At 39.5% G+C, this 11,029-nt stretch overlaps 1 protein-coding gene across 2 annotated transcripts; it reads left to right on the top strand.

The window, feature by feature from the left end:
• Window positions 1-1,410: 1,410 nt before the first annotated feature.
• kcnj15 (potassium inwardly rectifying channel subfamily J member 15) lies at window positions 1,411-7,901 on the top strand. Of its 2 annotated transcripts, none has more exons than XM_088638912.1 (2): window positions 1,411-1,699; window positions 5,850-7,901. In XM_088638912.1, the coding sequence occupies exon 2, from the start codon at window positions 5,876-5,878 to the stop codon at window positions 6,944-6,946; it is 1,071 nt and encodes a 356-aa protein (XP_088495038.1). In that variant the 5' UTR covers window positions 1,411-1,699; window positions 5,850-5,875; the 3' UTR covers window positions 6,947-7,901. The 2 variants fall into 2 exon arrangements, with proteins under 2 accessions (XP_088495038.1, XP_088495037.1); XM_088638911.1 differs by lacking the exon at window positions 1,411-1,699 and adding an exon at window positions 3,649-3,876.
• The last annotated feature ends 3,128 nt before the right edge of the window (window positions 7,902-11,029 follow it).

Here is an 11,029-nt window from a genome sequence, read left to right as displayed (position 1 = left end):
GGAGAAGAACCTGATGAGCATGGGTTGAAGTCACCTTTCTCAGCCCATTGAGCTTGAGACCTAACTATTTTCTGCAGGTCTCTAAGTCTGGTACTGTAGATCTGTTCCAATGTGAATATTTCGCTCAGTCTTTTCAAGAAATTACCCGTCAGGTGGCACTGTGTGTGATCTGATGTACCTCTGTGTGCATAAATATGAATGAATCAACGTTGATTTTTTTAAATGCTGTGTAATTTCAATTTATAAATAATACTGGGAATACTGTTGTGTCTAAAGCTGCCATCATGGACTCACGTTTAAGTGCAGATTCATCATCTGGGAGTTCCATTTTTTTCCCCAGCACTGCTTGAGTTTGAAATATGTTCATCACTGTACAGCTATCGTAGGTTCAGTGAAAATAAAATGATAGTTTATTTTCCAAGTCCAAGATAGTTCAAGATACCAGGTGTCATCAAGCCAGTTAACCAACAGAAGGTTTTTAATCTTCTGATTAAAGTTTTTGCTATCGTTTTACTCAAGCAAACTTACAAGGGGTCCCGTATTTTTTTCTGTTCACATACCCGTCTATACATGGTATTTTGTTGGAGCTACCTCCTGGTGACTCCTGCTCGGGACCGCTACAGCTGTAACTCAGCAGGGATGTGAACCCACAACCCTTTAACAAATGTATTCCGAGCCCAGGCCACAAATCCACACTAACACTACTCTGCTCTGTTAGTGAGCAATGTTAGTCTGTTAGTGCAGGTGCTCGATTCAGAGGGGCTGTTAGCCAGCCTTTCCACTAATGCAGAGCGCCTGGATCCCCTATGTCACAGTAAACACCACCAAGCATCAGGGCTTGTGCAGTAGCAGTGTGCACTGGAGCTGACACATTGCCTGTATCCTTACACTTAACTACTGCCTTACATTTCATCACTTCTCCACTGATTTAAGGCAATGCCAGAAATGAGTAATGGAAAAATACCCCTAGAACTACATTTTTGACCCTAACCTTGCTAATTAGCTAAAAGCTACTGGGAACAACCCCTACAACATCTTCTAGTTCAATTAAAAGTACAATGAATTAGCTACCTATAATTGGAATATAGACATTTTTAGTTGTTTTCAGAAAATGCTTCCCCCGCTGTCAAACTAAACAAGTCATAAAAACACAAAGTACAGTACAATATGTAAATGCACTTTTCTTAGTACCCTGTTTCGTGAGCTTACAATGTCAGGTCAGAAGTCAACTGCTTTAGTTTATGCCACACAGAGCAGAACGTTCTCTTTTAGTGTTGGCACAAGACAGGAGTTGGGTTAATAGCAAATCTAAGAATTTGCAAATGCCTCAAAGTGTGTACTACCTCTAATACTAAACAGCTGACTGGGTAGGTACTGTACAAAGTGCAGGAAAGAAACCTTCCTGCATCTCTCTTGGCACTTGGTGAAGATGTTACAGATTGACACTTCTTTTGCTTTCTGGCTCTTCGGGTGGGCCTAAGACAGACTGGCATAGGTTTATCCTGCCCATCATAGTTCTGCATTGTCATTTCAGAGTGTGCATGAACGTGCTCCTGCGTCCACCTTCCTAATCTGTCCCAGAATCAAATTCCGCTAGCCTGATCACTGAACGCAAATTAAGAAGCTGGTTCAGACCTGAAGACCAGGACTTAATTCCATGTGGAAAACTGCCTGTTCCATGGACGGCTACTGAGTGAAGGTATGTCATTATGATATGATTTTTATGACGTGCTAAGGAACACTCCGATCCTTTTTATGCATAGAAAATTGAGAAACACAATGAAGAATATTTTTCAGATCTGTTCTAGCTATAACGAACTGATTATACTGCCATTTATACAGTATGTTGGAGGGTTGTTTCATTGTTTATTTAGAAAAAAAAAATTTAAGTTTAAAAATGCAAGCTGTGGATCCATTTAAGTAAAAAAATTCCCATTAATGAATCACATTTATTTTAAGGAACAAAGCAATTCATTGCAAAACTATGTGCATAAATTAGTTAAACTTTTATCGACTAGTGTAACCTGATCAAACAATTTGCATGATGTTTGGGAAGCAAAATTGTTTATGAACGTGAAGAGAAAGTGAACTTTCTACAAAGTCTTTGAGATCTCGGTGACATGAGAAGGTGCATGTACAGTATAACAATGAAACACGTTATACAACCACATCATGGTTCAGCATGTAGGGGAAAAGTCAGTGATGAGCTACATCATACCCCTCTATGTACAGGAATTAAACACCACAAAAGACCACAATTCTAAAACTCTTACAAGGAGAATGTAAACGTGCAGATAGACCCATGGTTTATAATGAAGTTTATTACCTCCCGTTACAAATTAAGTCCTGTTTATTAAAGATGCCACTGGAAACTGGGAATACCAAAGTCAAATGCAATCGGCATACAGTCTCAATCATTTTATTGGTAAATGTCTCCAGGAAGTTTAGCGATTGCCAATAGTCAAGTAACATGGACATTAAAAAAAAACAATAATGCAATTATTATGTGTACCTGTTAATATTTCCAGAATACCCTTCCCAAACACCACAACATTTGGCAAAAAAGTGCTTCAAAATCCCTAGGATGAGCTAATGGCTTTTTTTTTTCGCTTGCTGGATTATCAACTTGATCTGGAATGCAAAACTAAATGTAAAAATAGTACTGTGCTTTAAATTCACTCCTCAGCTGTTACACTCCAAGTATGCTGTTCTATAGGACTATTACAGCTCAACATAAAACTTCATGTTGCAGATTCAGGAAAGTAAATACTGTACAGTATGGTGTCTGATAACCCATTTAAACTACTGAGTAGCAATAAATCAATAGAAATGGGCTCCATCACACCAGGTGGAAATGGAAGAAAACATGGAGAAATAGGTACATTTTCAGGTTTTCATCTCTTTACTTATAATAATAATAAGGCCATGATTGGTAAGGGCCAATGGGAAATTTGGTCAGGATACCAGGGTTACACCCCTACTCTTTTTGAGAAACGCCATGGGATGTTTAATGACCGCAGAGAGTCAGGACCTCGGTTTTACGTCTCATCCGAAGGACAGCGCCTGTTTACAGTACAGTGTCTCTGTCACTATACTGGGGCATTAGGACCCACATGGACCGCAGGGTGAGCACTGGCAGCCTTATCACTAAAGAGTTCGTTAATCCGTATCCAGTACTTGTTGATTTTACTAAATAACTGCTCTTGTCATCTTAAGACTGATTCCGTATTGGAAGTCTTGCTGTGTGATGGCAAGACTGGGACAGATCCCAGTCTGTTCCATTCTGTCACATACAGTAAGATGGTTTCTTTGTTGAGAGACTTGTTCTGCCTTATTACTGCCTTATCTCTCCATGCATTCTGTGCCAGTGATGCTGTGATGCAGAACCTGCTGTAGAACATAGAAACACTGAAAAATGTTCTCTGCAAACTGAACTCATTGGCTGATTGTGAGCAGCTGCACAGGTTTATCGTCAGAGAGGAACAATACGGTCTTGGAGCTAGAATCATGATTATTGACTGTAAATGAGGGTGTGTTTGTACTTCTTACAGTCAAAAGATATAATCACAAGATAAAAAGCATTTCTTAAGTAGGGGTAAGAGGGAGGAGATTGGAATGCACATGAAAAGAAAAATGCAATCTGATTTGCAGCAAAAATAAAACATGCAAATTAAATCTGACATAGGGAACAATGGAGTAGTCTTGTTCTGCTACCATAATCACTGTGCTATAGTTCATTACACATGAGAAGGAATAACAGTGGAGTAAGTACCGTGGTGCATAAACAAGGAAGCAGCAGTAACAAGTTCCACATTACAAGCTGCAGACTTCTGGACATCTAACCCAAAGAAGGATAGCTAGGACCTGAGAACCACTGTGAGTGTATCGTTGAACTTTCCTATTCATTATTTTTAAAATGAACTGATTTTTAAAAAATTTAATGATCCTTGTCTCTTGTAAGAACATCTTCTTTCTCATCTCTTTAGGCAGAGATCTAGAAGAGATAAAACTTTTTCTTCTGTGAATGTGGAAATGTTTTCTTTTTAATTCACTTGATACACACAGACCCATTACGATTTTTTTTTACCATGTGAGAACATAGATTTTGCTCCACAAACGTGGTACATGGAGCCAAACAAGGAGACCAACAGCACAGGGAACTGGAACATTGAGAAGTCACTGCAAGCCCCTGTGACACAATAATTTGCCACATTATTGTGTATTGTGACACAGCACGGTCGCTTAAAGAGAGTCAGTGTTGAAATCGGGCATTTGTTTCAAACATGACAGTTATTTATGTTTGCAAAAGACTGTTATGTAAAAGGGTGCTAAATATATTACAGATAATATGAAAGATTAACACATTTCCTTTTTCTGTTCAGCCTAAAATGGGGATTTTGCTAGATTAAGGAAGCAGAAGCAGTGTACAGGTCTCTGTTGGGTTAAAGAGAAGTATGAAGTCAGAAGAAAGTTGTAGCTGTTTTATAGGACATCAGTATAGAGCTTTGATTAAGATACTTCCCCTGATGTATTCTGGTAAAATGCCCACTTTGTAGATAGATGTGCAAGTAAATTAATAATAAATGAAACCATTACCAGATTCTTCAAGATGCTTAGCCATGTGGCTGAAGCTGAGACTCTGGATTCCTTCAAGAAAGCATTGGATGAGATCCTTGTATCTCTAAACTATCCCTTATCCCATTTGTAACCCTTCTGTTATTTTCAGAAATTAAATTATTTTTTAGATTTTTACAGTTACTAACTGCGATTTAAGAAACTACGCAATACAGTGATCCAGTAACTAAAGGCATAATATTATTCAGTTATTCATCCAATCACATTGGTATAGGAGACATCGTAATTAGCTATGGCACGTTGGTGAGTCCTATTTAATCGCTGGCTACTAACATGCAAGGCAGAATAAGAAGTTACAAGATAGTTGTCTTTTTGATTAAGAGCTAATATTTACAGTATACCTATACTTCATTGCACTCAGTGCTTCTAATGCTTATTATGAATTTATTTTGGTAACACTTATCAGACAATACCTTCTATTTCTACTGATTTATACAATAGGGTATTTTACTGAAATACTTTGAAAGTAGTGCCTTGCTCAAGGTAAAACTGGAGTGCCCCACCCTATAAGCCTGGGGCCAATTTAGGTTATAGCTTATGATAGCTCTAAAACAAAATAAAAATTCCTTGTTTTTTAGCTCTGTTTCAGGACTACAATGGTTTCTAAGGAAATATCTCAAAGCAAATGACTTTCAAGTCACCCCAGGAAACATGTTTATCTTAACACAGAACTTGACGTCAGTGTGATATCAGTCAGTCCGGTCCGTGCTTCATGTAGGACATGTCAAGATAAAAAAATATTTAGGAGATTAAAAACATTTTCACTAATTTAGCAAACTTATCAGCTTGTATACGAGGACAGAGATTTTGTATATTCACATCTTAAATGACTTTTCAATGTCCAAGTAATTCTCTACCTTTTTGTATTATTTATAATAATGCTGCACACTACTTAAAGACTAAAAGGAAAATGTAGTTCTTACTTACAGTAGGCTAACAGTAGAAATCGGAACGTGTAAACATATTCTTAGATCCCATTAATGCCAAGTTACATTAATCCAATGACCATGATAAGTTTAATTTCACATCGTGTTTGAGGACACGTTTTCTTGATTTTCCGCTGTACTTATAATGTGTAGCTTTGTACTACTGTCAGTTTTTCAGTAAAAATGCGAAAAGATGTCTGGAGCAAAGTGCATTGTGAAACCCTGATGCGAATCTGATTGGTCATCTAGAATTTCTGCCCATGACTGTTGTATTTTTTCCCACACCAGATTCCTAATTTGAACGCTAAGAGGAAATGAGCCCACCAGAAACTTCAGTGGAACCTTTCCTTTCCAACTCTGCAGGAAAAGCTTCTTGGAGGAAACGGAGGGTGGTGTCGAAGGATGGACACAACATTGTCAAGGTTGACAATATTGAGGGTATGGTTAAGCTCTACCTGCATGACATTTGGACAACGGTTGTGGACATTAAATGGCGCTACAAGCTGACTCTTTTCTCCGCCACCTTTGTGACGACCTGGTTCATCTTTGGCATTGTCTTTTATCTCATTGGGAAGGGACATGGAGACATGAGCGTGCCCGAGATACCGTCTAACCATACTCCTTGCGTTATGAATGTGAAAACTCTCACTGGGGCCTTCTTGTTTTCCTTGGAGTCTCAGACCACCATTGGCTACGGTTTCCGTTACATCTCCGAGGAGTGCCCTCTCGCCATCTTCACTCTGGTGGCCCAGTTGGTCATCACCTGCCTGGCTGAGATCTTTGTCACCGGAGCCTTCCTGGCCAAGCTGGCCAGGCCCAAGAAGAGAGCAGAGACCATAAAGTTCAGCCACTACGCCGTAATCAGTAAGTACGAGGGCAAGCTGTGTCTCATGGTCCGCGTGGCCAACATGAGAAAGAGCTTGCTGATCCAGTGCCGGCTGTCGGGGAAACTGTTGCACTGCTATGAGACCAAGGAAGGGGAGAACATCCCGCTCAGCCAGGCCAACGTGAACTTCCAGGTGGACTCCAACACGGAGAGCCCTTTCCTCATCCTGCCCCTCACCTTCTACCACGTGATAGACGAGGAGAGTCCGCTGAGGGGCCTCACGGCGGAAGACCTGAGGAAGAAGGACTTTGAACTGGTGTTGATCCTCAACGCCATCACGGAGGCCACGGCCTCTTCCTGCCAGAGTCGCACCTCCTATGTCCCGGATGAGATCCTCTGGGGCTACGAGTTCTTGCCCATGCTCTTCATGTCTCCCCGCGGGAAGTACGTGGCCGACTTCAGCCAGTACGACGGAGTGCGCCGCTGCGGTGACCCCAGCCTCTTCTGCAATGATTTGGAGAAGCTGAAACTGGAGGAGGAGTACAGGAAGGAAGCCTGAAGGTGGAAGGGAGGGAGCGCGCTGGGGGGAGACCTGCACTCTGTGAGGAAACAGACGAACAAAACAGTTATTTCCTTTTTTCAATTGTTGGTCCACTAGCTTTCCCTAGTTTTCTCTAGACTTGCGCCTGTTCCTAGTAAGAACACACACATCAGTTTAATGTCTGTGCGCATTCGAATATCTGTTGATGCACATGTCAGTATTCTGTATCCGCTCTTCCTAGACTCTTTTTTAGTGTCCTTTATGGAAGGCCAATACAGGCAGTTTTGGAGGAAGGAGTTTTTGGAGAGAGAGCTTGATCAATACTAATGCTATTGCTACGCAGGTTAATTCTTTCCTATTGCTCAATGTGACTCCCTTTCCTTGCAGTTTTTGTGTTTGGTCCTTATTCTTGTCTGAATTCTACGCTGATCTGTCCCGAAGCAATAGTAGATCTAGGTCTTTTGTTTTTCTTAAGTGGGCCTTAGAAAAATCCCAGGTAGGCATATTTAATCTTATAGCACAACTAACAGACTAAGGTGATGTGTGTATTGAAGCTAGTGTTAAGTGTTTGACACACATTTCATTCAACAACAAATCGTATCTCAACAGCAGGCCCTTTCACAGATGAATCTGTCTTGTCATCTTGGCAAAAAAAAATCCTAAAAAAGATAATTTTGGTTACCTATATGCCTATATCAATTTTTAGATATACAGTATAAGAAAATAGCAATACTGGTCCACCATTTCACTTTCTTGGTGCATTTAGTTAAACAGTTGATTTTTTAATTAAAAATATTAAGGGGAAGGCTTTGCTTCATTAAATCAAAGGAAATCCGTTTTCTGCTTTTGTAATATTACTTTCCAAAATTTCATGGTCATGATAACGTAATAAATCCTTGCACTTTGCTTTGTCACTTTATCAAATTATTTACCTCTTTTATACTTACAAAATAAAGTGATATTGTTTTTGAAATGGAATCTTCTTTCTTAGTTTAAGATTTCTGAAAAGATTACATTTGATCAATACTTACAGTATATTGTGATTTAGAGCAGCAGGGTAGAGGACTCAGCTGCAGGACTGTGGATTTACATCCTGGGTGTAACACTTGAGCAAAGAACTCCAGCAATCCTGTTTCTACAAATGGGTACTGAAATGTCTATAAAAACAGTTATTTATAAGATGCTTTGTATAACCGCATCAGGTGAATAAATCATTGTAATATTTCTGTACATACATAAGTATGTCCTCTACGTTTCCAAAATAATCAACAGAAAATCAAACACTGTTACTTTTGCTACTTCTTAAAAAGCAAAAACAAACGCGTTAAAATTTCCTGGATCTGAATTTTGTTTTTCACAAGAAGTATGTTTTAAAAGATTTTAAGGGCGTGCACTAAATATATCATTAGCGATCATAATTTACTGTACCTCTTTCTTGAAGAATACTGACTTTCTTTCTGAAAAGGAAAAGGAAGAAACCCCAGTAGGAGAGGTACAAGCATGAAAGGGGTAACAACTCAAAAAATTCAAATGGATTTGTTACCAAAAAATAGCCTCACATTTTTCTAAGGAAGAGAAATTGAAAAAGACTCTTGTGCTGGGCACTGAGTGCACACAACTTCAGAAGCTGTGTCCAAGAGGGTGATCTCTTTACTTCGGACAGCAGTCCTACAGTTGGGATGTGTATATGGAAGAAATTGTCTGCTTCAGTTCACTTCAGTAAAGAAAAGCACCAGTAAGGTGAAGAACCAGGAGATAAAAGATTCCATTAGTAAAGCTAAGACATGGCTTCAGCAAAGGTGGAAGCTCTGGTTTGATGCATCCAACCTGAAAGGGCATCTCCAGCTAGAAATGTACAAAATGAGAAAGGGGATTAACCCTAAGCCTAATTAAAGGTCTGAACCACAATGCCATGTCTGAATACAGTACTACCCATCACTGGCCCAGCAGGTTTACGAAAAAGAAGAATTCACAGTTCTAGTTTTTCTTGTTTAATTGACATGAGATGCTTCAGTTCTGTGGGCCTGTTTGTGTTTACCTTGGAAATCGTGAGCAATCTGCCTCAACCCTGACATTCAGACACATCAGCTACAGATGACGAGCTCCAAAAATCACTAGAAGCTAGTCACAAAATTGGCCAAAACAAAACTTTTTTACAGTTCCACAGCTCACTATAAAAAAGTAATTACTCATGAGAATTATAATAAGTGAAGTGAAGTCAGTAACTTCAAAAAAGGACACTATAATATAATACAGTATGTCTTTATCAGCTTATCTTGACTGATAAGACCAATAGAATATTTTACAATGAATACTTTCACTCAGGGAGGCTATGCATGACATGAGATTAACAAAGCCACGTCATTTTTGTCCTCTTATTTCCGAAAAGCTGTAACCAAGTTTGAAACAGTGAGACAGGAAATAATAGAAGAGCTGGTTTGGTGAGAGGGCGCAGGATTGTTGCTAAGGCAACACATTACCTAAAGCCCAGATATCTTTCAGTGGAGTAAACATGAAAACAATGGCAGTGAAGATGTAATTATACTGCATCTCTAATGGAGCACCATGGAGAAGACTTACAGACTTTTGTTTCTGTGAGTTTCAAGAGCGTTCCTCTAAAAGGGAAATTTGCAGCAGGGGTAGTTATATATTAAACATAGCTCAGTGAACTGTGAAAATTATAGTCCTGAGCTTCTGAATTATTCATACAAAAATACAAATACGCAGCCAAAGACAAGTTAAAAAATAAAAGAAAACAATAATTTGATAACAACACCCGCAACAAAAAACATAGGAAGTCAGATCCTGTCAGGTTTAACCATTTCTGTTACTTTTATCACACACAAAAGTCTTAATAATGCAGGAGAAAAATGCATATATCATGCAGGGTTTGCACATTTATGCTTTAGTTCCATACATGCTTAATAAATGGTACAAGAGTACAATTTATACCATTCTAAGTAAAATTTTGGGAGATTTTGCTCTATGTACTTTTTGAGAGCCTCTGTAAAAATCTACCAAACACTGGTTAAAAGAGAGTCAACAGAGTCTGCTTATGGTTTCTGACTGCAGTTTAACACTTCCATGTGTCATGTCAATGGCAGTGAGAAAAAGCACAGCCTAGACAGGCCAGGGGTAAATTCAAAGGCAACACCTATCTGAGAGGTGTAGAAAACCAGGAGCACAGCCACAGACCTGTAAATATTAATAAAGGAACAGGCTCCTTCTAGTTGCCAGGTATCCATATCGAATCCTGTGCTCCATTGTTCAGCTGTATAATTCTCTTGTGTTATGATAATAGGAGGGTAGAGGGCTTTAAATACTCCTTCATGTCATCTGGTTGTGTTTTTGTTCTTTCTGACACTTCCTGGCCCGTTCAGTTTTGCAGGTGCACCATGTGGTTTTGATCTTTGGGGGGGATTGTCAGAGATCCATATTAGAGAACTGCTTTACAGGCTGAGCAGGAGATAAAATGGGAGGCACAGTGGTGTAGCTGAGTCTCGGGTTCAATTCCAGCCTTGGACACCTTTCAGGTGAATTTGCACCCTGTATCTGCATAGGGTTCTGCCAGGTGCTTGAGTTTCTTCCCTTCTTTAATTATTTTGCTGATGCTTTCTTTCCAAAGTAGCTTACTTTGCACCCATTTATCCTTTTGGTATATTTTACTGGAGCATTTCAAGTTAAGTACCTTGCTCAAAGGTACAACATCAGCATCTACTCAGAATTTGAGGACACAATCTTTTAATTATGAATCCAGGATCCTGACCACAGTATGACACTGCTGCCTTCTAAAGACAAGCTGATCAGGGTGATTCATGTTTTTTAACTGTGCCCTGTGTGAGCCCAGCACCAGACTGAAGTCCTGTCCAGGATGTAGTCCCATGCTTGTGCCTTTCCAGGATGGGATCTCTGTTGCTGTGACCAGTCGCACGAATGAGTGGCTTTCCGATAGCAGATAAAAGAAGAAAGACTTAGGTGTCCCATAGCATAGAAACACAATGGTTCAGCAACAAGATTGAAAATCCCAGTCACAGAATGTATGGCTGTCTAATAATATGCTGAAATGTGGGACATGAAAAGAGAACATGAATGGAGCTGGAT

Source organism: Lepisosteus platostomus, chromosome 7, assembly GCF_059453375.1.
Source record: "Lepisosteus platostomus isolate fLepPlt1 chromosome 7, fLepPlt1.hap1, whole genome shotgun sequence".
NCBI classification, from domain to species: domain Eukaryota; kingdom Metazoa; phylum Chordata; class Actinopteri; order Semionotiformes; family Lepisosteidae; genus Lepisosteus; species Lepisosteus platostomus.
This window is presented reverse-complemented; position numbering and strand designations above follow the sequence as displayed.

Coding starts and splice junctions, on each gene's coding strand:
- kcnj15 (XM_088638912.1), top strand. CDS start 5,876: ATGAGCCCACCAGAAACTTCAGTGGAACCTTTCCTTTCCAACTCTGCA.